The sequence below is a fragment of the Pollicipes pollicipes genome, unplaced genomic scaffold, assembly GCF_011947565.3.
Source record: "Pollicipes pollicipes isolate AB1234 unplaced genomic scaffold, Ppol_2.1 Scaffold_4740;HRSCAF=5597_pilon_pilon_pilon, whole genome shotgun sequence".
In the NCBI taxonomy this organism is placed as follows: domain Eukaryota; kingdom Metazoa; phylum Arthropoda; class Thecostraca; order Pollicipedomorpha; family Pollicipedidae; genus Pollicipes; species Pollicipes pollicipes.
In genome coordinates, this window is record NW_023596545.1 from 12,182,484 (window position 1) to 12,202,754 (window position 20,271).

At 54.8% G+C, this 20,271-nt stretch overlaps 1 protein-coding gene, 1 non-coding gene and 1 pseudogene across 2 annotated transcripts; all 3 read right to left on the reverse strand.

Moving 5' to 3' along the window:
• Positions 1–564: 564 nt before the first annotated feature.
• Positions 565–1,692, reverse strand: LOC119098933 (uracil phosphoribosyltransferase homolog). The gene has a single exon (XM_037221986.1). The coding sequence runs from the start codon at positions 1,584–1,586 to the stop codon at positions 894–896; it is 693 nt and encodes a 230-aa protein (XP_037077881.1). The 5' UTR covers positions 1,587–1,692; the 3' UTR covers positions 565–893.
• Positions 1,693–1,720: 28 nt separating this feature from the next.
• Positions 1,721–18,531, reverse strand: LOC119097929 (paraplegin-like; annotated as a pseudogene).
• Positions 7,811–7,892, reverse strand: TRNAL-AAG (transfer RNA leucine (anticodon AAG)). The gene has a single exon. It is a non-coding gene; the product is annotated as a tRNA-Leu (tRNA).
• Positions 18,532–20,271: the final 1,740 nt, after the last annotated feature.

The window sequence follows — 20,271 nt, forward strand, 5'->3', positions numbered from 1 at the left end:
CGTGGCCAACATTACACCTAGGGGATCGTATCCATCCGGGTACGCACAGTTCGCGTGCGACCAGGTGTGCATAGTCACTTTCGGGTTACGAGGTGTAGTTCTGACCGATCAAACCCCTATAGTTGGCACACCGTAAGTGTATGCAGTTGTAGCTGGCTGAGATGGATATGCTTAGGGGTAGTCCTGCATGTTTCTGGTCACGCTCTTGGAGATGTACCGTGACCTAGGTGCAATCACCCCAAAACGATGTGGGGACCTGAGACATGCTGACACTCCAGTCCCACACAATAACCGATGGAGGTGTTGTGGTTCTATCCACATTGGTGCAGCACGTTTGTAAGTTTCAGACCATGACGAGGCAAAACAACGGGAGGGAAATGTATAAGAACTTCGGCTCAGTTAAATCTACAATATACCCTTTTCGGTATTGCATTATAACAACTCAAAACAGTTGACAAATTGACACCTTCGGCATTTTTTCACGTTTTGATGAAGGACAGCAGGCCCAGCCAGCCAGGTTTGCTTTGCGGCATCGATTCGGTTGGAAACACGATAGGAAACGAATCATCAACCAAAACTCTATATTTCTTCGGACGGGGTTATGTAACGCTCTCACGCAAAAGCAAAAACACCTATAGCAAGGGATGAGTAATCCAGGCGCCCAGCGCGGAAAACTATTAATGCCATACAGAACTGCAAGCTTTCGCCAACACATAAACATCTTCGACCAAATTAAACCAGCCCCGGGTCCCAGACACCCCGTCGTGAGTCGACTCCGCGCTCAACTCGGCGTCAAAGCTCGCTACCCTGAGCAGGACGGCGCCGCCCGCCGCTCGCGCCACGTATCACCCCCTCCCGGTCCGCAGACCAGCCTCCCAGCGGCGACCACCCGCTCAGTCGGTGCCGAAGTACTTCTGGCCGAAGTGGTTGGGCGTGACCGGGTGCATCTCCGAGGTGAGGATGCGGAGGTTGGGGAAGCTGGCGGTGACGAGGCGCGCGGCCGCCGGCGTGCAGAACAGCGTCAGCAGGATCACGTTCTCCTCCTGGATGCCGTGTTCGCGCATCACGTGCAGCGCGCGCACGATTGTGTTGCCTGTGTTCATAATGGGGTACATCAGCAGCACGCGCCGCTCGGCCACGTCCTCGGGGAACTTGGCGTACACGACGCGCGCCTCGTGCGTGTCCAGGTCGGACGAGACGAGGATCTTGCCGATGCGGATGGAGCGGCAGCAGTCGCGCAGGCCCTGTTCCATCGCCTCGCCGCTGCGGACGATGCTGACGCCGCAGTTGCCACGCTGGTAATGCAAGCCCTGGTACTGGCGGCCGGTGGGCGTTGTCACGCTAGCCGGCGTGTAGGGCAGCAGGTTCAGGCCCTCCTCCACCACCAGCCGGATCAGCCGGTCCGCGTAGAATTTGAAGTCGCTACGCGAGGTGGTCTTGTCGCGGATGATGGTCTGCAGCTCGCACACGTGCTTCTTGCGCGGGATGACGGTGAGGTTGTCGCTGATGCCGGCGGGCGGCGCGGCCCGCATCAGCGCCGGCGGCAGCTTCTGCTCGGCGGCGGACTGGGAGTCCGCGTGCGTCATGACGTCCCTCGGGGTGACTAGAACGCCTGAGAGAACACAGCCCGATATCGGCAACTTCCGGCCACAAGGAGCGACGTAGGTCGCCTGCCACTCGAGTGCGCTCGGAACCCCTCCGCCGGCGGCTCTGTTCAGCGTCAGTGGTGCTCGCTGTCGGCGTGGCCGCTGTCCCGCTCTCGCTTCAGGATCTTCTCCAGGTCGTGCTGCTTGCCGAGCACGGCCAGGTTCTCAGTCTTGCGTCTCTGCTGCCGCTCCACGTCCCGGATAACGCCCTCGTGCAGCCGCTCCCTGCCAAATACTCGCGCTTAGCACCTCAGAGAATGTGACGGGTACGCCGCCACGCGGGAGCTGAGAGGGTAAAACCTAGTTATGCTCTAATGCTCCATCTGCCCAGATAAACTTCTCACAAGCTGTCTATCATCTCAATTGTGCTTTGATGCATCAGGCATCAGTCATTTATGTCAAAGTCAAACAATGGTTGGTAATCTATAAAAAGGTGCTTAACAATACTAATCATGCTCTCCTTTTCAGAATGCACAACTTATGACAGAACTGAAAGTTTCTCTGAATCTTGGAAAATACTATGACTGCCATTCATATTAAATTTGATGCATGGGCCCTTGTTTATTTGACTAAACAAGATTACAATAATTCTAGCCATAAAATTGAAGGGTCAGGGGTTGCATCCATTTTTAAATTTCATTGAGCTTTTCTGTACTCTTAAAATGTGAAACAACAGGAAAATGTGAAAATGTACAATGTCAGATGATGACCCTACATGGTCTGTTGATTGGCCTCTGCTGCAGCTGCTCTGCAGACTTTGACAGACCTTTCAGTGCTATGTTTTGGACACCAGAATGAGTCTTTCAATTTAAATGATAACAAATTACATTCTTTTATCACATTTTTAAAATGCAATACCCATTCACAAAATCCCTGCCCCAAAATTTACAAAGTTAATACCAGTTGACATCTTTCTTCAGCTCTGCCCCCACACAGAGTTGCTGAAGTCTGCCACACGTTGTAGTGCATCAGCAGCAACAACTTGAATAGCCAGAATCACCTGATTTATCCTATGCCAAAGTGGGCATGTAAATAATGAATGATGGCTTGAGTTATTTGACATTGATGAAAATTGAGTTCTTACACAACTGGTGCACACCTAATTTTCAGCAGCACCAATTCAACAGCTCATATGTAACATTTAGATCATCTTATAATTATGTAAAAATTGAGTCACAAACAAATAATCTGTCCTATCTTGATGCAACATTACTTAATAGCTACACAGCTAACCTCACCTGTCAACCTGCTGTTTTATGTGAACATAACTAATAATTCCTATAGAAACACCACAAGATGCTGCCAGAAACAATTTTGATGTTAATGACATATCTTATTATGCATTACAAGCTGTGCTGTGCCTGTAACAAGAACCATAATTAGTCACACCACCACAATTCATCCAATGTGCGCAAGGAGTAGAAGCAATATCTACCTTTGCACTACACATAAAATAATAAGCAGAAAGCTAACTCAATACACTTTTCACCAAACAAATAGCCAGTGGGCACTGAAAGAAAACCACTCAATGTCCCAAGATGACTTCCACTCCCAACAAAGAGACCAAATCTTTATGATAAAATAAAGAACCAATCCGAGAACAACAGAGTAGCGATACTGTACACCCACAATGCTTGCGCAGGGCAAGATCAATGCACGCAAAATTTGCGCACAAATGTTCCTTATTCGATGGCAATCTTTTGAACCAATCCGAATCTTACCTTTTCGAACCCTTAGTGCTGAGAAAAACGATTGGCCAGAATTGGCAAGAATCGACAATCGCGCCTCGCTCGGCACGCTATGGAAAGGATGACACAATTGTCGTTGCTGCGTCACGAACGTTTCACACCAGATTACCATATTATTGGCAGCACCTCCCCTCATGTGCGCACAGCATCGCCGGGAAGACCAACGCCATCCTCGACAAAGTTGGCACGCCACATACCGAAATACACCAATTGCTGGTGCACTTTTCTTTTCGAATGGCCCAAAACAAGCTGCGCGGTCCAAGGAAAAGTCGGCGAACCTGCGAAACGCAGAAGGCGGTCTGGAAAAAGCCGCGTCGAAAGCCTAATACCTTTCATCCAAGTGTGCTTTTTGTCTGTTCATTCAAGTGCGTTTGAATGAATAAGCAGTTGAGCACCTTTGAATTGCGTAACTGTCTCGAGTGCTCTCGTGCCCAAAATAGGTCATGATCAGAAATGTGTGAAAGCCCTGTATTCAGGACCAGACAGCCATTGGCGGGGACGGCCAACTTCTTCAACATTACGCCACTCAGTGCAATGCTCGACAAACTTGAGCTGGATCTGTCTGGGCATTCCGTTTTCCGTTGCCATTAGTTCATCATACTATTTCAAACAACACGTGACATGTGCATCCAGCGAAGGACTGCCACTGGCGGTGAGAACCGTGCCCAGCTACGGCAAGACCCACATGCAGAGCTCCAGACAACCACGGCACGTGTATTGCACCAGCTCTTCTCAGCGCCAGCGATATCCTCCACACAACCTCCTAGAAGAGCGTCTGACCATTGGCAGCGCAGGCGGAACCATCCCCGCTTGCCTAGCCACTTCCGGAACTTCTGCACGCTGCATACTAGACGGGAGCGCCGGTGAACGCAGGAGGGGCCGGTGCCCCACGCTTCGGTCACTTAGTCGTTTTCCGACGGCATTACCTTCCACGCCTCCACCGCAAGGGAGGGGGGGGGGGGAGGGACAAGATCCCACGTACTCCTCCACGTTGGCGGTGGACGGTCGCTCGACCGGAGCTTTCGCTCACGAGCAGGATGTACACACATACACACACATAATGGACTGATCACGTCATCGCCTAAGAAACCGCCTTCCATCCTCCTCAGTAGCGGCAGATTCCGCACGGCCGGCCCCTCCTCAACGTCCAGCGCGGGCTGGGCCGCGCTGCCCGACTAGGCAAGCCCGTCCCCTGCCTCCGCCGCACCGGGTCTGTGCCGCCGCCGACGTCAGCACACTGGCTCACCGGGACCAGGCCTGGCGCTCGCACCACCCCCGCCGCGCGGCGCGACTACGAGGGTCGCTCAGCCTGTGCCTTGTCGGCGCCGTCGGCGTCGCCAGCCGGCGGCGGCTCGGCGTCGGCCGGCGGCGGCGGCCGGCCTGCCTCGGCCGCCTCGGCCGCCTGCAGCGACCCCTCGAACTCCTGCGGCTCGACGGTGCGCTTGTGGCCGTGTGGCGGCGGCCCGATCAGCGACACCACGTCGTCGTAGTTGAGCGTGTCACGCGACATCAGAGCCTCGGCCATCTGCGGCGACGGCGCTGATGTTACCCGGCGTGGGGGGGGGGGGGGGGGGGAAAGGGGCAGCGGCACTGTGAAGGCGTCCGGGAAACGCGGCTGAGATACACCACGGTTCTTTTCGTGGCTGTTCGCAGCTCTTTTCGTGGTCGTGGTTTTCACGTTTTTTGTCAACACATAGAGTAGACAAAACATGTGACAAAGATGAATCACAGATTCGCACACGCCTGCAGGCCATGACACAACTGGCAACAGACGCTGCACCGTAACACTCTATCACTCAGACTGCTCTTTGCGCGGCCTTGGCATGAAACGCAACATCCGGAGACACAACCCATTACCCATGTCTTCGAAACACCGAAAACGTTCTCACCTTCCCAACCACAGGCAAAACCGTACGATAACAGGTTGAACGCGGCCGGTACGCCACAAAAGCTCCGCGCGAACCTGCGCGAATTCTCCCCTCACCCACTGACCAAGTTGAGTTGGGCCATGTTCTGCTGGAGCACGCTCTCCGTGTGTCGGTAGGCGCGCGCCACCAACGCGCGCACCTCGGCGTCCACCAGGGCGGCCAGCTTGCGGCTGTAGGGCCGGCGGCCGGCGCCTGGCGGGTCGAACGATACCAGGCCCACGGCCTCGTTCATGCCGTAGGTGCGCACCTGAAGGGGACCGAGGGCGCGGGGTTAGCTGGGGTCGTCGGGCGTTGCAGGGAGTTTGGTGCGTACAGAGTGATAGCTCGGTAAGCACAGGTTCACGGGTGCGGGGATTATCTGCCGATCTCAGTTATACTGTTTCGGCATTCTGAGTCCGGCTTTAGGCGCGCAAACTTCTAGTTCCCTAGCCGTGCATCCGGCCAAGCCAGTCAATTTCGGTCCACAAAATTGCTTCATCACTGTGATTTAGCTTCAGAAAGGCAAAAAAAGGCTGGATGAACATTGGTCAAAACGAGCCCGACCATATGTATGAGCAGCTCCCACGACCAAACACCTCCTTGTTTGCTTTAAGTCACCACTTGCGGTCTACGAGGCCAGCTTCGTAAAAAGGCGACATTGACCACTTCCCGTCCGTCGGTTACCGCCACATCCATTCGTCGGACAGTGCCGCGGTCGCCACGTGCGCTGCACGCTGACACTAGCCGTGCCCTGCTGTGGATGTCGAAATCTGATACCAATCCTTACCAAAACGCCCCCAGACTGGGACCGGTGTGCGGTCCGCAGGGCGTGACTGATTCATGCCGCATTGGTCTGGTGCCGCTGCTACACCGACAGCTGCCCTGATCAGGGCCTCGCTAGGGCCGTGTTGTGCAGCTGTTCCCCAACCGGGCAACATCCCGTTTCCGACGTCAACAGCAAATGCCAGTTTTGTTCAAAATACATTATCCCCGGAAAATTTAGACACCTACATGAAAGTTGCTGAGCCACCTGGTCACGCAACTGGCAACAACTGTGCGCAAATCGAAACAGCACAACGTTTGAACAGTTGCCCTTCTTGCTAAAAGTGACATGAGGCTGCTAGCAGTGGTCACGACTCACGAGGATATTATATTCTTTAAGGCAAGACAGCAGGGGCGGTCGCCAAATTCAGCGCTTTCTCACCGCTCAGAGGACACACGCTGGGCCTGCGGCCCTGATCGTAATTGGCACCCCATACGAGGCTGCATGTTTGATCGAGGCCTGCAGCCCTGATCGTAATTGGCACCCCATACGAGGCTGCATGTTTGATCGAGGCCTGCAGCTCCCACCGTAATTGGCACCCCATACGAGGCTGCATGTTTGATCGAGGCCTGCAGCTCCCTGATCGTAACTTGGCACCCCATACGAGGCCTGCATGTTTGATCGAGGCCTGCAGCCCTGATCGTAATTGGCACCCCATACGAGGCTGCATGTTTGATCGAGGCCTGCAGCTCCCACCGTAATTGGCACCGCATATGAAGCTGCACGTTTGATCGCTGATGTCTGTTAAAAATGAGGTGCCATTTGCCATGACGCATGGTGATGAATGGTTGACATTGGCGGCTCAGCCGGATGAATACACTCCACGAAAAGCACAATATAGGTTGAGACAGCCGCACACCTAACAAAACGCTAAAATGCCAACTCGAAGCCTGTGTGCTCGCATGAGGGAAAACTCGAATGCGCGAATGTACAACACGCGGCAAAAAAAAAAAATCGCAGCGGCGTTCGACGCCCAAACGCGCTCCGAAGACACAGCGGGTGCCGACACTAACCTGGGCGTACGCCATCTTGGTGACCTTGTCAAGGTCGTTCTGCGCTCCGGTGGTGACGCGGTCGAACACCAGAGCCTCGGCGCAGCGGCCACCCAGCGCCATGCACATTCTGTCGAACAGCTGACGAAAAGGACGTCGGGATATGCGTGACCGATGCATGCATGCCATGTTCCACATCAGCCACCCCACATCACCCGACAGATGAAAGAGAAAGAATGGCTCATAACTTATTGGTTTTCATTGTTACATCATTTTTTTGCAATCTTATTAATATTTAGCTGCCCCTCTCGGACACCAGAGGCACGAGGTTCGAGTTCCCGCGGTGTTTGGCCCTTCTTGCCCGGGTATGAGGCGGGTCAGACCATATAGCCTAAGGAGTTGCGTGCGCCGTAAAGCCCCGATTAAAACCACGTTTATTACTAACCCGAAGCATCGAAAAGGTTCTCTCACTTCATGCCAACCAGAAGTATGAAAAAGATCCTTCAAACTCCTGTCATCATGTTAACTAAGACCAATCGCCCGCCTACGATTCTGCGGTAAGGCGGCTCACGAAACCTTTTACCATCGACACGGCTTGCAGAGGAATACTAACCCGCAACCAATGTAACAGAAACGGTTTAGTGGGTTTGAAAGAACCAGAAAACGGAATGTATGGTGCAAAAGGGAAAAGTTATGGCAGCGGTGGGATTCGAACCCACGCCTCCGAAGAGACTGGTGCCTTAAACCAGCGCCTTAGACCGCTCGGCCACGCTACCCGTGACTGCGCCGCGCGCCACACAACAATTCGACCACAGGGTGCCCAACGGTAAGCCATCCATACGTAACACATACGTCACGATAGTGTCAGCTGGGAACCATGCAATATCCTCATCTCCACCCAACGCAGCTGGTCACAGTTAGAAATGAGGTCAGACCGAGGGCCAGAGGTGCGATACGGGCCGGGGCGGGGCGGGGGCAGGGCAGGGCAGGGCAGGGCAGGGCAGGGCAGGGCAGGGCATGGTAGGGCGGGACGGGACGAGTCGGAGGGGGGGGGGGGGGCAGCTGAGCCCCCCCCCCCCCCAGCCTGCTGACGACTATAAGGGCATTGACTAGAAATCGCAAAAATGTTTATCGACCCCCCCCCCCCCCTTACTTGGGAGGACCTTCATCGCCCCCGCAGCGAGGACATGCGACACGCATACTCCCTCGGTTCCTGAGCAGAACGGCTTTTGCCATGTGAAATGAATGATCAGTTACATAATGTGGGATCGTCCATAAACTACGTTGCGCATTTTGGCCATTTTCTAACCCTTCCCCGGTTACGCACTGGTTACACTGGGTAAAGCCGTTCCTCATCTCCCTGTTACGCTGTGTTCACGTAACGTCCCAAAATGTCAACGTCCGTTCGGCCCAAACTGAGGTCAAGATGGGCGCCGCGACCACTTGCAGTCGATGCACCCGAAACAAAATCACCAGCTGAGCTAGAGGTGCGAAACGGGGACGAGCCGGTGCTTCTCAAGAGCGAGAGGCAACAATTTAAAAAGACCTAGGCATGATTTGCAGCCATACCTGAGCACAGCGTCCCACTCCTGAGAAGCGGGAGTGGGACGTTGTACTCCATATGACGTTATGCAACCATTACCCTTGTTACGGTTCCATTACGTTCTGGGACGTTGTGCTCCATATGACGTTATGCAACCATACCCTTGTTACGGTTCTATTACGTTCCATCAGAACCTCCTCCATGTGCTCGGTATTTAATATGTGGACGGCCCCTGCTACACACTACATGAATAGCGCGCAAAGCAACAGTAGATGACAGCTGACTCAGACAGGAAGACCAGCGAGGGGAGACAGCATTCTCGTCAGCATTCATACTCACTACTGATATACATGAATAGGACGACAGGGTGGAACGGATTTGTTAGTGACTGTCCATCTGGAGCTGAAGAATGTTCTTCTGCCGTGGATGGTTTTTGTTCGAGCATTCCAGGTAGTTGAGAAAGGTTCGACACACCTGACCCAAACATCGGTCCTGCCCTAGCAAGACAGGTACCTCACAAATGGGGCACCCAGTGTCGCCCTATCCCCTTCCCCCTTCCTTCGGTCCGCCGCACCCTCCCCCCCCCCCCCGTTCCCTTCGACGCTCCCCTCCCGTTCCCTTCCCACTTCACCCCGGTGTCCCTTTCCCCCACCCTCTGGCATCCCCCCCCCCCATTCCCTTTCCCCATTCCCTCCCGTGTTACCTCCAGCATTCCCTCCCCGTTCCCTCCGGCGTTCCTTCCCCTTCCCTCCGGCGTTCCCTTCCCCGTTCCCCAGCCCCCACCTCGTCATTGGTGTACAGTCGCTGGTCGGAGGGCGTGTACTGGGCGAAGCCGAGGGCCTGATTGGTGCGCGGCACGATGGTGACCTTGAGCAGAGCGTCCGTATGCTCGAGCAGCCAGCCGACCAGGGCGTGGCCCGACTCGTGGAACGCCACCACGCGCCGCTCGGCCGGCGACATGACCTGAGGGCAGCGCCGGGGTCACGGGGTTAACACCGCCGGCTGTGCCGAGGTCACGGGGTTAAAACGGGGTCACGGGGTTAACACCGCCGGCGGCGCCACCGTCCGCATCCCAGCAATACTCGGGAAGACAGGGTTGGCCTGGCACGTCTGCATAAAATGACAGCGAAGCAAGTTGCTTTCTTCGCGCTGTCTTAGAGCACGTTCGATTTCAGCAAGACTGGTTTCGGGCCCTGCCTATCTCAAATGTGTGGTTATAAGCCGAGGTGATGGCACGCCGCGTACTGCACTTAGTCCCGTCCAACCAGGATGGTCACGCGGCGTACAGCGGAATACACCATCTCCACCATACAGAGGAGTCTGTGGCAAATGGTAGTGGCGCTTCGTATCTACAAGAAATGTACATTTTCAATGAAAAGCCCAATGGTCACATTGAGATACGAAGCAGCACCGCCTGAATGCATCATTGGGCACTGGCTTAGTGCCGACAAAGTTTGGCTGCTGGCCACATTGGCACCGACTTATGAAACATTCGGTTCTGGTGAACATGCTCTGGTAATGGCGGAGTCCCGGTGTAATCACCCCACGCGAAGTTACACCGCCGCTGATGGCGACTGAGCACCGGCTGCTAGTCCCCTAGGTACCGCACCTTCACACCTCTAACGACAGCAGCACCCCGCACCTGCGGGCTGCCAGTAAGGATCACAACAGACATGCTTAATGGCATTCCTGTTGTTTTTTCCTGCCCTGCCTCGTATCTCAGAGCAGCTATTAGTGATAACACCCCCACCAACATCCCCGATGTCGTGACTCATTCAGTCTGAGCTCTATGTCTACACCTCAGGTAATCATCTCTAACTCAGAACATGTACATATACATGCCAATCCCGGCCCGAACCTGCCAATCGTCCCCGAGCAGTGCCACGCCCGAGGCGTACCCGGGTACGCCGGAGCGCCGAGCCCGACCGTGCCGCGTCTGCGTGCGAGGCCCGCCGGCTCGGCGTCGCACCGTACCTGCGAGCGTTTCTCGGTGCTGCCCACCACTCGCTCGATGGCGTACTCCAGCTCGGCGCCGCAACCGTGCCTGGCAGCGTTTCTCGGTGCCGCCCACCACTCGCTCGATGGCGTACTCCAGCTCGGTGCCGCGCCGTACCTGGCAGCGTTTCTCGGTGCCGCCCACCACACGCTCGATGGCGCACCGTACCTGCGAGCGTTTCTCGGTGCCCGCCCACCACTCGCTCGATGGCGTACCGTACCTGCGAGCGTTTCTCGGTGCCGCCCACCACTCGCTCGATGGCGTACTCCAGCTCGGCGCCGCACCGTACCTGCGAGCGTTTCTCGGTGCCGCCCACCACTCGCTCGATGGCGTACCGTACCTGCGAGCGTTTCTCGGTGCCGCCCACCACTCGCTCGATGGCGTACTCCAGTTCGGCGCCCGTCACCCGCTTGGCGCCGTCCCGGGCCGCCTTCAGCGCCGCCTCGTTGCACACGTTGGCTATGTCGGCGCCTGGGGGCGCGTGGCGTGGCGTCAGGTCACAGGTCAGGTCAGTGTGGCGAAATCAAAACCATGCGCAATCAGTTCTGGAGAGGAAGGGTACGGCTGACAAGGTCCAAAACAAAACCCGACGATCACTATTAAATGGGCCACACGTTGGGGAAACGCGTGTCGTCTTGAAAGCATGCGAAGACAGCGAGTGGAGGTACTTAAAACAGAAGACCTGCAGTCAAGCTGAAATAACAGTGTATAACACTTGTACCTTAATACTATGAATATAATATACTGTATAATATAAATACTATAAATAATAAGCTTAATAAATACTTAATAAGCTAATAAATGCTTAATAGTATAAATATAATATATAAATAAATGACTTAATACTTGTCTAATAGTTTTATAATCCTGGACATCCATGTAGAATAAAAAAAAAAAAACGTTAGGGCAGGGAAGAAACGCGCATACCAGTCGTGGATGGTGAACTGGGTGTCATCAACAGCCAGTTCCCTAAGTCCCAGAAAACGGCATAACAAAGGTATGCCGACCACTGCTGGGAGCCGACCGCTTGAGGTCAAAGGCTGACCCATGTCGTCACAGACTGACCCATGTCGTCAGCCCGGACCACGGACTGTCCCATGTCAGCCCAGGCCACTGACCCCCCAGGTCATGGCCCCCGCCCACAGACTGCCCCATATCTTCAGGCCGGGTCACAGACTCCCAAGGTCACACGCCGGGGTCACTGACCGCTGAAGCCGGGCGTGAGGGTGGCCAGTCGGGACGAGTAGGCCTGCACCGGGTGCTCCAGCACGATCGAGGTCAGGTGGTGGTCGAATATCTCGCGCCGCTCAGCCAGCGTCGGCAGGTCGATCAGGATGTGTCGGTCAAAGCGGCCCGGACGGAGCAACGCCTGCCGCCGGGCCAGGTCAGGTCAGGTTAGGTCAGGACAGATTGACGATCAAAACGCCCCGAATGGACAACACATGTGGGTGGGCCGTGTCATGTCGGGTGACGTAAGGGCATGGGAGGTCGCGGGAGGTCAAGGCAGGTCAGAACCAAACAACCGAAGCCAGGGAAGGATACTGCACATCAGGTGACGTGACGTGGGGTCAAAGGTCAGACAGGTCACGTCACGGCAGACGTGGAGGGGCAGAGGAGCCTGCGCTTCAGCACAGCGTAGCTGGCGGCATCACGACAGGGCAGAGAACAGCCAGCTAAGCCAGGGGAAGACAGGAGAGGCCAGGTCCGGACAGGGCTGTTCGGGCCAGTCCATCAAGTATAAAAACCGAGGTCACTTATGGATGCATGGCAGTGGGCAATACAAACCACTCAGGAACCAGGGATGCTCTTATGTCACCCGTACGAATGCTAACGACATCAACCAGGTAGGCATGTGTTCAATTGTAGCATACAACACACACACACACACTTTCGACACTAGAACGCAACGTTAACAGAAAAGGTCCCGTTTTTCAACACGGTTATCTAGCAAGATGTCCATGTGCAACAGCTCCGTGAAGCCGGCCCCGAGCCGCGGGGTGGTGGGTCGTCACCTTGTCCAGGATGTCGGAGCGGTTGGTGGATGCCAGGATGACCACGCCTTCCTTGGTGGCCATGCCGTCCATTTCCACCAGCAGCTGAAGCCAACAAAGCACCCACCGTGAACTGATATTCACCAACAAACGCTGAAAGCCAGGAGACCTGAGAGGACGCTGGGACGTCAGGGCCCCTGATAGGACCCGGACGCTAGAACTCATCAACAGAAGCGTTTTAGCGTCATGTCGCAGTCGGGCACGACCCTCCCAACAGCCAAATTCCACTTCGTTAAAATCCTACTTCACCTAGACCAGTAGTTGCTTTATATCATGTAGTATAAAATACATCCCAGCTGGTGGAAGCGCTATCTCATCTGATTCGGTGTCTTCTCCGTCTTGCCTGATCCAACGTCTCACCTTGTTTAGTGTCTCCTTCTAACCTAGTTAGGTACCTCCTCTGTCTTGCCTGGCCTGGCGTCTCACCTGGTTCAGTGTCTCCTCTGTCTCACCTGGGCTAGTATCTCAATCTCATCTGGTTCGGTGTCTTTTCTATCTCACCTGGACCAGTGTCTACGTCTCACCAGGTTCCATGTCTCCTCCGTCTTACATGGTTCCATGTCTCCTCCGTTTTACACGGTCCAGTGTCTCACCTGCTTCAGTGTCTACTCCTTCTCACCTGGTTCAGTGTCTGCTCCTTCTCACCTGGTCCAGTGCCTGACCTGGTTCAGTGTCTCCCCCTTCTCACCTGGTTCAGTGTCTGCTCCATCTCGCCCGCGCCGCCGCTGAAGTTGCCCGCGCCCTCGGCTCGAGCCCGCCCGATAGCGTCAATCTCGTCAATGTACACGATACACGGCGCCCGCTTCCGGGCCTCCTTGAACAGATCCCTGCCGGAGAACACGTCCATGGTCAAAACTCTGCGGCGCGGCGTAAAAGCTGAGGTCTGGTTTTGGTACAGGAGCAAGCATGCCATGATTGGAAACTTTAAATTGGTTGGACCCAGCAGTCGTGCAATCGCATTGCTATTTTAACACTCGTTCAGAAGAGCTTGCAACAACATTCCATGAGCACGAAAGATTGCGCCGCTATGAGCGGCGTGCCAAACGGTGCATAAATGATGACAAACCGACCAGTAGACAATAACCGCCACTTAAAGCGCAATACAATGCGAATGCGGCACGCAACGGAAACAAATACCGGTAAGTGGCTTCAAATCACTAAACATCACCGCTTAAGTTCAGGAGCGAAAACGTCATGTGCACACCGGGAGACAGCAGAGCCACCACTCTTAACCGGCGGGGAATGCCGTGTCCCCAGCAGCCAGCGCCGTCCACGTGACACCGCCCGGCCGGAGGACGCACCTGACCCGGGCGGCGCCCAGGCCCCCGATCATCTCGATGAACTCGGAGCCGTTCATGGTGAGGAAGGGCACGTGGCCTTCGGTGGCCACTGCCTTGGCCAGCAGCGTTTTGCCGCAGCCGGGCGGGCCCAGCAGCAGCGCACCTTTCGGCACCTGGCGAACATCCGGAGGAGGGGGCATTCACGGGCGGGGACGGGCAGCAGCCGGCATGGAACAGTTCTAAAGCGGGCCCGGATGAAGTCCTGGTGACGCTATTGACAGCATTCTATTAATGAGTCCTGTACCGATGTCTGTGTGCCATTGGGGCTTCACGACGCACTCAGCTGCTGAGGCTATATGGTGTCGCCTGTCTCCCATCCTGGCAGAAAGGGCAGGCACCGCGGGGAATCGAACCCCGTACCTCTGGTTTTCCAGACGCGCAGTAGTTAACGCAGACGCGTTAACCCCTAAACTACCGGCAACCCGCCTGTATCGATAACAGCTACACGCAAGGAGCATTGCACGATGTACTACATCAGGCTCTGGAGTAAACAGTTGGTACCGCGTTACCGGGCCCGTGCACACGTACGTACGTACACAGCACACCACAACTCAAGATTCCGGTGTTCCAGAGTTGTTACTCCGTGCTTCGCCGTAACTTGAATGGTATTTAAATAGGGGGTGGTGGAATTAGAGCGCTAAAACTGTAATGCTGGAGCTACGATATCACACCTACAGCACTATAAGAGAGAGAGCCGGCACTGTCATTATATCACTAGGACCACGTTACAGAGCCACAGCACGGAGCCAAACTACTAGAGACTCACCCTGGCGCCCAGGCTGCGGTAGTACTCTGGCCGCTTCAGGTAGTCGACGAACTCCATGACCTCCTGCTTGGCCTCCTTCAGACCGGCCACGTCGCTGAACTTCACCCCGCGACCCTCGCCGGCCAGCGAGTCGACGACCGTGAACTTGGCGCGCGACAAGGAGCCCTGGCGGCCGGCCGACAGACGGCGGGTCACCGGTGGCGGCGAGGGTCGGGGAAGGAGGGGTTAGAGGACAGGGAGGGGCGTCACGGCGACGCGTCCGATTTCCGGGAGAGGGCCGCCAATGAGTGATGTCGCTCTGCCGGCGCAGAGTACAGGAGAGAAGTGGAGAGCTCGGTGCGCGGAGGCAAGGGTGCAGCGGAGACGTCATTGTCTCACAAGGTGGAACGGTGCGGCATGTCACGACGACGCGACTTAACATGGACCACCGCAGTTCCAGAACGCCATCTTCGGAGGACTGCACAAGACAGGCTCACAGGCCCCAGCGGACCACACGCCAATAAACACAAACATCGTGTGAGCCGGGTCTCTGAGCCCGCCGCTTCGCTGCCGCCGCTTCCCTGACGCCGCTCCGCACCAGCGGCACCTGAGCTGGCTCGACGCACGGGCCGCGCGCGGCGACACCCTCACCAGCGCGTTCATGGAGATGGGCGAGCGGCCCTTGCTGACGGAGAGGGCGTACGCCAGCAGCGAGACGATGATGATGGTGGTGAGGAGGCGGCCGGCCGCGTCCGAGTACCGTTCGTACACCACCGGGATCCGGTCCTCCGGCCGTACCCCTGGGGGGAGGGGGTCAGGCGATGTCCAGAAGGGCAGCCAGTGGCGTTCGAGCACCCCGTACACAGTCAGGCCATGGCCCTCTGGCCGCACAGCTTGAGGGGAGTATGAGCTCCTACATGCTCCAACCAACCTAAAGGGCGAATACATGGTGATCTCTTGCGGTGGAAAAAACGTCTGACTGGAAACATGAAGTCTATCCTTTGCGTGTGTCTACATTCTCCGCACACGCAGCCCTGTTTTCTGTAGCTCTTCACAACACCAAGATTAAACCACAGACTGATTCCCCGCCCCCACAATAAAACCCGACACGCAGCCTGCAAGTCTGATGTTCGCCAATGCCCCTGTTCCCAGCGCCGCAGCTGACACCAAACCAAGCCGTCCGTCCGCCACGCTCACAGCTGACGCAACAGCACCACCCGGCGCCGTCGCGTCACCAGCCCACGACGTACCGATCTTGGTCTCCGCCTCCCGCAGCTTCTCCTCGAACTGGTGCACGTCGGGCACGTTCATCTGGAAGACGTTGAACTCGACCCGCTTGCCCTTGATGATGGCGCCGTCGTGCAGCACGATCGTCACCTGGTTGAGGTCCGGCCGGACGATCACCTCCTCGACCTCGCCGCGCGCCAGCATGTGGTGCACGAACTCGTTCCACGAGACGAAGCGGAAGATCTGGCGGAGAACGGACGCAGACTTGGGTTAGTGTCAGGCGAGACGTCCGCCCGGGGCTGATAGGACACTTCGACATGAGATGCCCGATATATGTTGAACCGTCGTTAACATCAGAAAACCTAAATCACGAAGACTCTTGTTATGAGTTTATCCAAAAATGACGACAACAACATAAGCGCCTTGGCAGCACGAGTTCCATCGCAGACAAAGTGGCATACCGATGTATCGGTTGCAGCCAGTGATGTAACCGGATGCTGCCCTTCGATCACCCTTCATACTCATCAAAAAAGCGCACAGCAAGAGGAGCTGCATTCTTCCCTCTCACCTGATCCGGCCTGTTACTGCTCGGGAACAGCATGGACACGATGGTGATGACCAGTAGATGACGAGCATCCAGAGCGCGGTCTTGGCCAGCTGAGTGGTGGTGCTCTCTCCGTCGGGCTTCTTCTTGTCCGGGTCGTCCTCCGGACCCTGCTGGTAAGGCAGGGCGCCGCTCCAGGTGTGGCACAGCTCCGTGGACAACCACGGGGATTAGTGAGGGGGGGGGGGGGCGATAGACGGCAACAACTACGGTGATAAGTGAGGGGGCTGGGGGGGGGGGGGGGCGATAGACGGCAGAGTGCTCTTCGCAAGAGAATGCACGCTACATGTGAACTTTGGGGAGACCTCATGTGGCTGGAATTATACTACGTTGGATCACTGCTTTCGCTTTTACGTTCCACGTTTTCACCACAACCAGGCGCAGGGGGGGGGGTGGGAGTATACAAGGAGTATACAAAGGAGGCGACACACTTGGTTTAGTAACAGCACCTCTTGAAAGAGGTGAATGTGAGCCCCAAACCACTCTGGCCAGACCCCTGCACAAGTGCATAGCGCCAGAAGTCTTGTAAAAGTTCAGTCGCCTTGGCATGTCCCATTCCATACCTCAGCCTCAGCAACAAGTGCCATAACACATAAACAACAGGCCGACATATGCAGCAGCCTCTCACGCGCCTCCCCTGCACCGCTCGTCCCCTCCCCCCCTCCCCCAACACCGCCTCGTCGTCCCCGTCCGCCTCAGGAACCGGCCCCGGCTCCCTCACCTTGTCGGGGCCGGTCCGGCTGGCCGGATCGGTCACCGGACGGGCCGGCGGCGGCGGCCGGCGAGGTGTGCAGGGCGCGCCGGCCGGCGGCGGTGTCGGCGACGGGCCCGGATCGGTCCAGCAGGCGGCGGAGGGCAGTCAGCTCGCGGCGCAGCAGCCGCTCCGGCCGCTGCCCGCGGAGGCAGACGTCAGCGGCCGGCAGAGCGCAGCGAGAGAGGAACGGTGGAGGACGGGTGGGAGGAAGACAAGGAAAAAAGCAGAGGAGGAACAGGGTGCGCGGAAGAAACGGACTGTGGTATGTGAGGACACCAGATGCATGACATGAAATGGGAGAGCGAAAAGAGGGTAAAGAATACGACGAGAGATAAGAGGACGCTGGTCACACGGGGAGATGAGACATCTAAAGAGATAGAGATCTTGAGATAATGACGCGTCTTAAGAGACGGACAACGTCATCAGAAGGACATATCATAAATATGCATCTGCCCATGCAGGGAGATACACAGCTACACCAGCAAACTGTCTGAAGGAAAGGAGCGATTAGCGACAGTCCAGAGCAAGTATCATACATGTCAAGACACGGACAGTACGAGCTCAAAGCGCGATAGAAATTCTAATTGAAGTATGGCTAAAGTGCAGAGCTACCCAACTGGGAGTGACAGAGAGCAACTGTGACAGAACCATAAACAGAGAGGTGATGTGGGTCAGGAGTATGATGGGAACTTACCCCAGCAGACAAAAGCTACGGGTACAGACAGAACAGCAGGGTGAAGAGAAACTGGAGTCACAAGCATTTGCACATGCAATGGCAAAAAGACGATTGGCAAACAAACAGGCTACAAATGTGACAGTGTTATTGTACTCTAAGGACAACAAAAAACACCCTTTCCATTTAAGCTCTGATTGGAAGCATATGTTTCAAGCTATTTCGTATTATGTCCTATTTAACAAAGACTGTTTTCAGGTGCCTGATTTCTCCACGGCCTCGCATCTGACGGCGACGACGCCACTCACCCTGCCCCAGTGGGGTCGGAGCGAGCTGACCAGGCGGGTGTAGCCGCATACCAGCAGGGGGCCACCGCTGGACGACAGAGGGGCGCGCGGTGGGCCGGCCGGCCGCCACAGCCGCCCGGCCAATAGGCACGCACGCAGCATCTGCAGGGTCGGCTGGCTCGACAGCATCGCCATCTGTGTGGAGAGAGCCACACTTAAGGCTGTGGGTGCCAGTAATTGAGATACAGCGAGATGCCTTGTGAGGGAGGCATGAGACACATGAGAGGAGTTTTATAGGATACCTTGCAGAGACCATACAAACAGAGATGACATTTCCTTGGAGTACATTAGGCAGAGATACACTGGTGCTCTGATTGTGGACTTGAAGTCCTGCAGCTTGAAAATTGGCTGAATGGGTTTGGGGGAGCCTGATGATCCAATTGCCAGGAAACTGATGATTTGCAATTGCTCAATTTTGTAGTAAGTGACATAAATAGCCAAAGTAATATAAAATACTATGGTAAGATTATATATATATATATATATATATATATATATATATATATATATCATGTGATCAGGAAACTGCACAAAAGAATTGAGCTGTGTGTGATGTGCAGGTGGTATACATGACCCAATGTTAATGAAATGGGGGGGGGGGGGGGGGGGGGTAATATTTTGTTCAGACCTCAGTATGTGAATGAAATCAGAGCAAAGAGCTTGCATCCACATGTCTGCAATGCCTACTGCAAAAATTCATCCACTGTACCAGACATATCATGCTGGTGCACTGAACCTCAAGCATGCATCCAACAAACTCTAACCAGATAAAATTGCACTGGATTTTCACATAATTGTTATGTAAAAATTTTAAGAGGATGTTGCTGTATGCTGGAAAATTTTAGAAATGTTGTTTCTTGTCATTACCTTGGCAACATTAAACTTACTTGCAACATACAACAATGAAACCTGTAGTTCACATGGGCATTGCTCCTTTTTACACTTTTGTCCATTTACTAGGTATGGAGGAGTATACTTCATTGTCACCAACTTGATTGCCTGTCTGGATGGCTCAGTTGGTTAGATCACCTGCCTTTCCATCCATCCACTGGTGGTGGGGTTGGTAAGAGTAGCTTTAGGCACTCCTATTTGCCTCTGATGAATATCATCTGCAGCCAGTGACAGCATTGCACTTCAGGGCAGTTGGTGTTAAGAGGTAAGGACAGACCCTGCTGAGCGTTGCAGCACGCTAAACTCTCACCACTTAAGTCTGTGGTTGCCTAGAATTGTGCAATCAGATGGTAGGGATCAGGCTCACACAACCAGAACTACTTTGTGTGAGCTCTGATTCCAGAAATCCATCTATCCAAAAGGTTCAGATCAAATCTTTAAAAAACTTAAGGTTAAGTTCTCTCACTGATGATCACAGCAATGCAATAAATGCTACACTTTTGCCTTACAGGTTATCAAGGGCAAAAGCCACTTTTCTGAACAAAAATCACAAATCTGTAATGATCTGGGATGACATTTCAGCCAGCTTTCACAGTCCCTCATAAATCAAGTGTACTAACATTTTCTGGAGTTGCAAACTGCTACCCATCCTTCCAAATTGTTGAACCTTCCAGAATTGAGTGCAAAAGACAACTGTCATGGTTACCTGAAGTAAAAAGCCTTAGCCGCAGCGGGCAGTATTTCACACCAAACGATGAGTTCGAACGAACGGATGAATTGTTTACATAACACAGCCTATAATTGCCCCCTCCCAGCACAAACGTTCGCCAGTGTGATGTACTATGCTACACACATGAAAATCCGCACTTCTTCTCGCGCACAAAACACCCATGGCTCACCATGGGTGTTTATAGATGTCGTTATATTTATGTTCCCATGTATCGCACATACATCTCACGCAATCAACCTCGGTGACATAACACA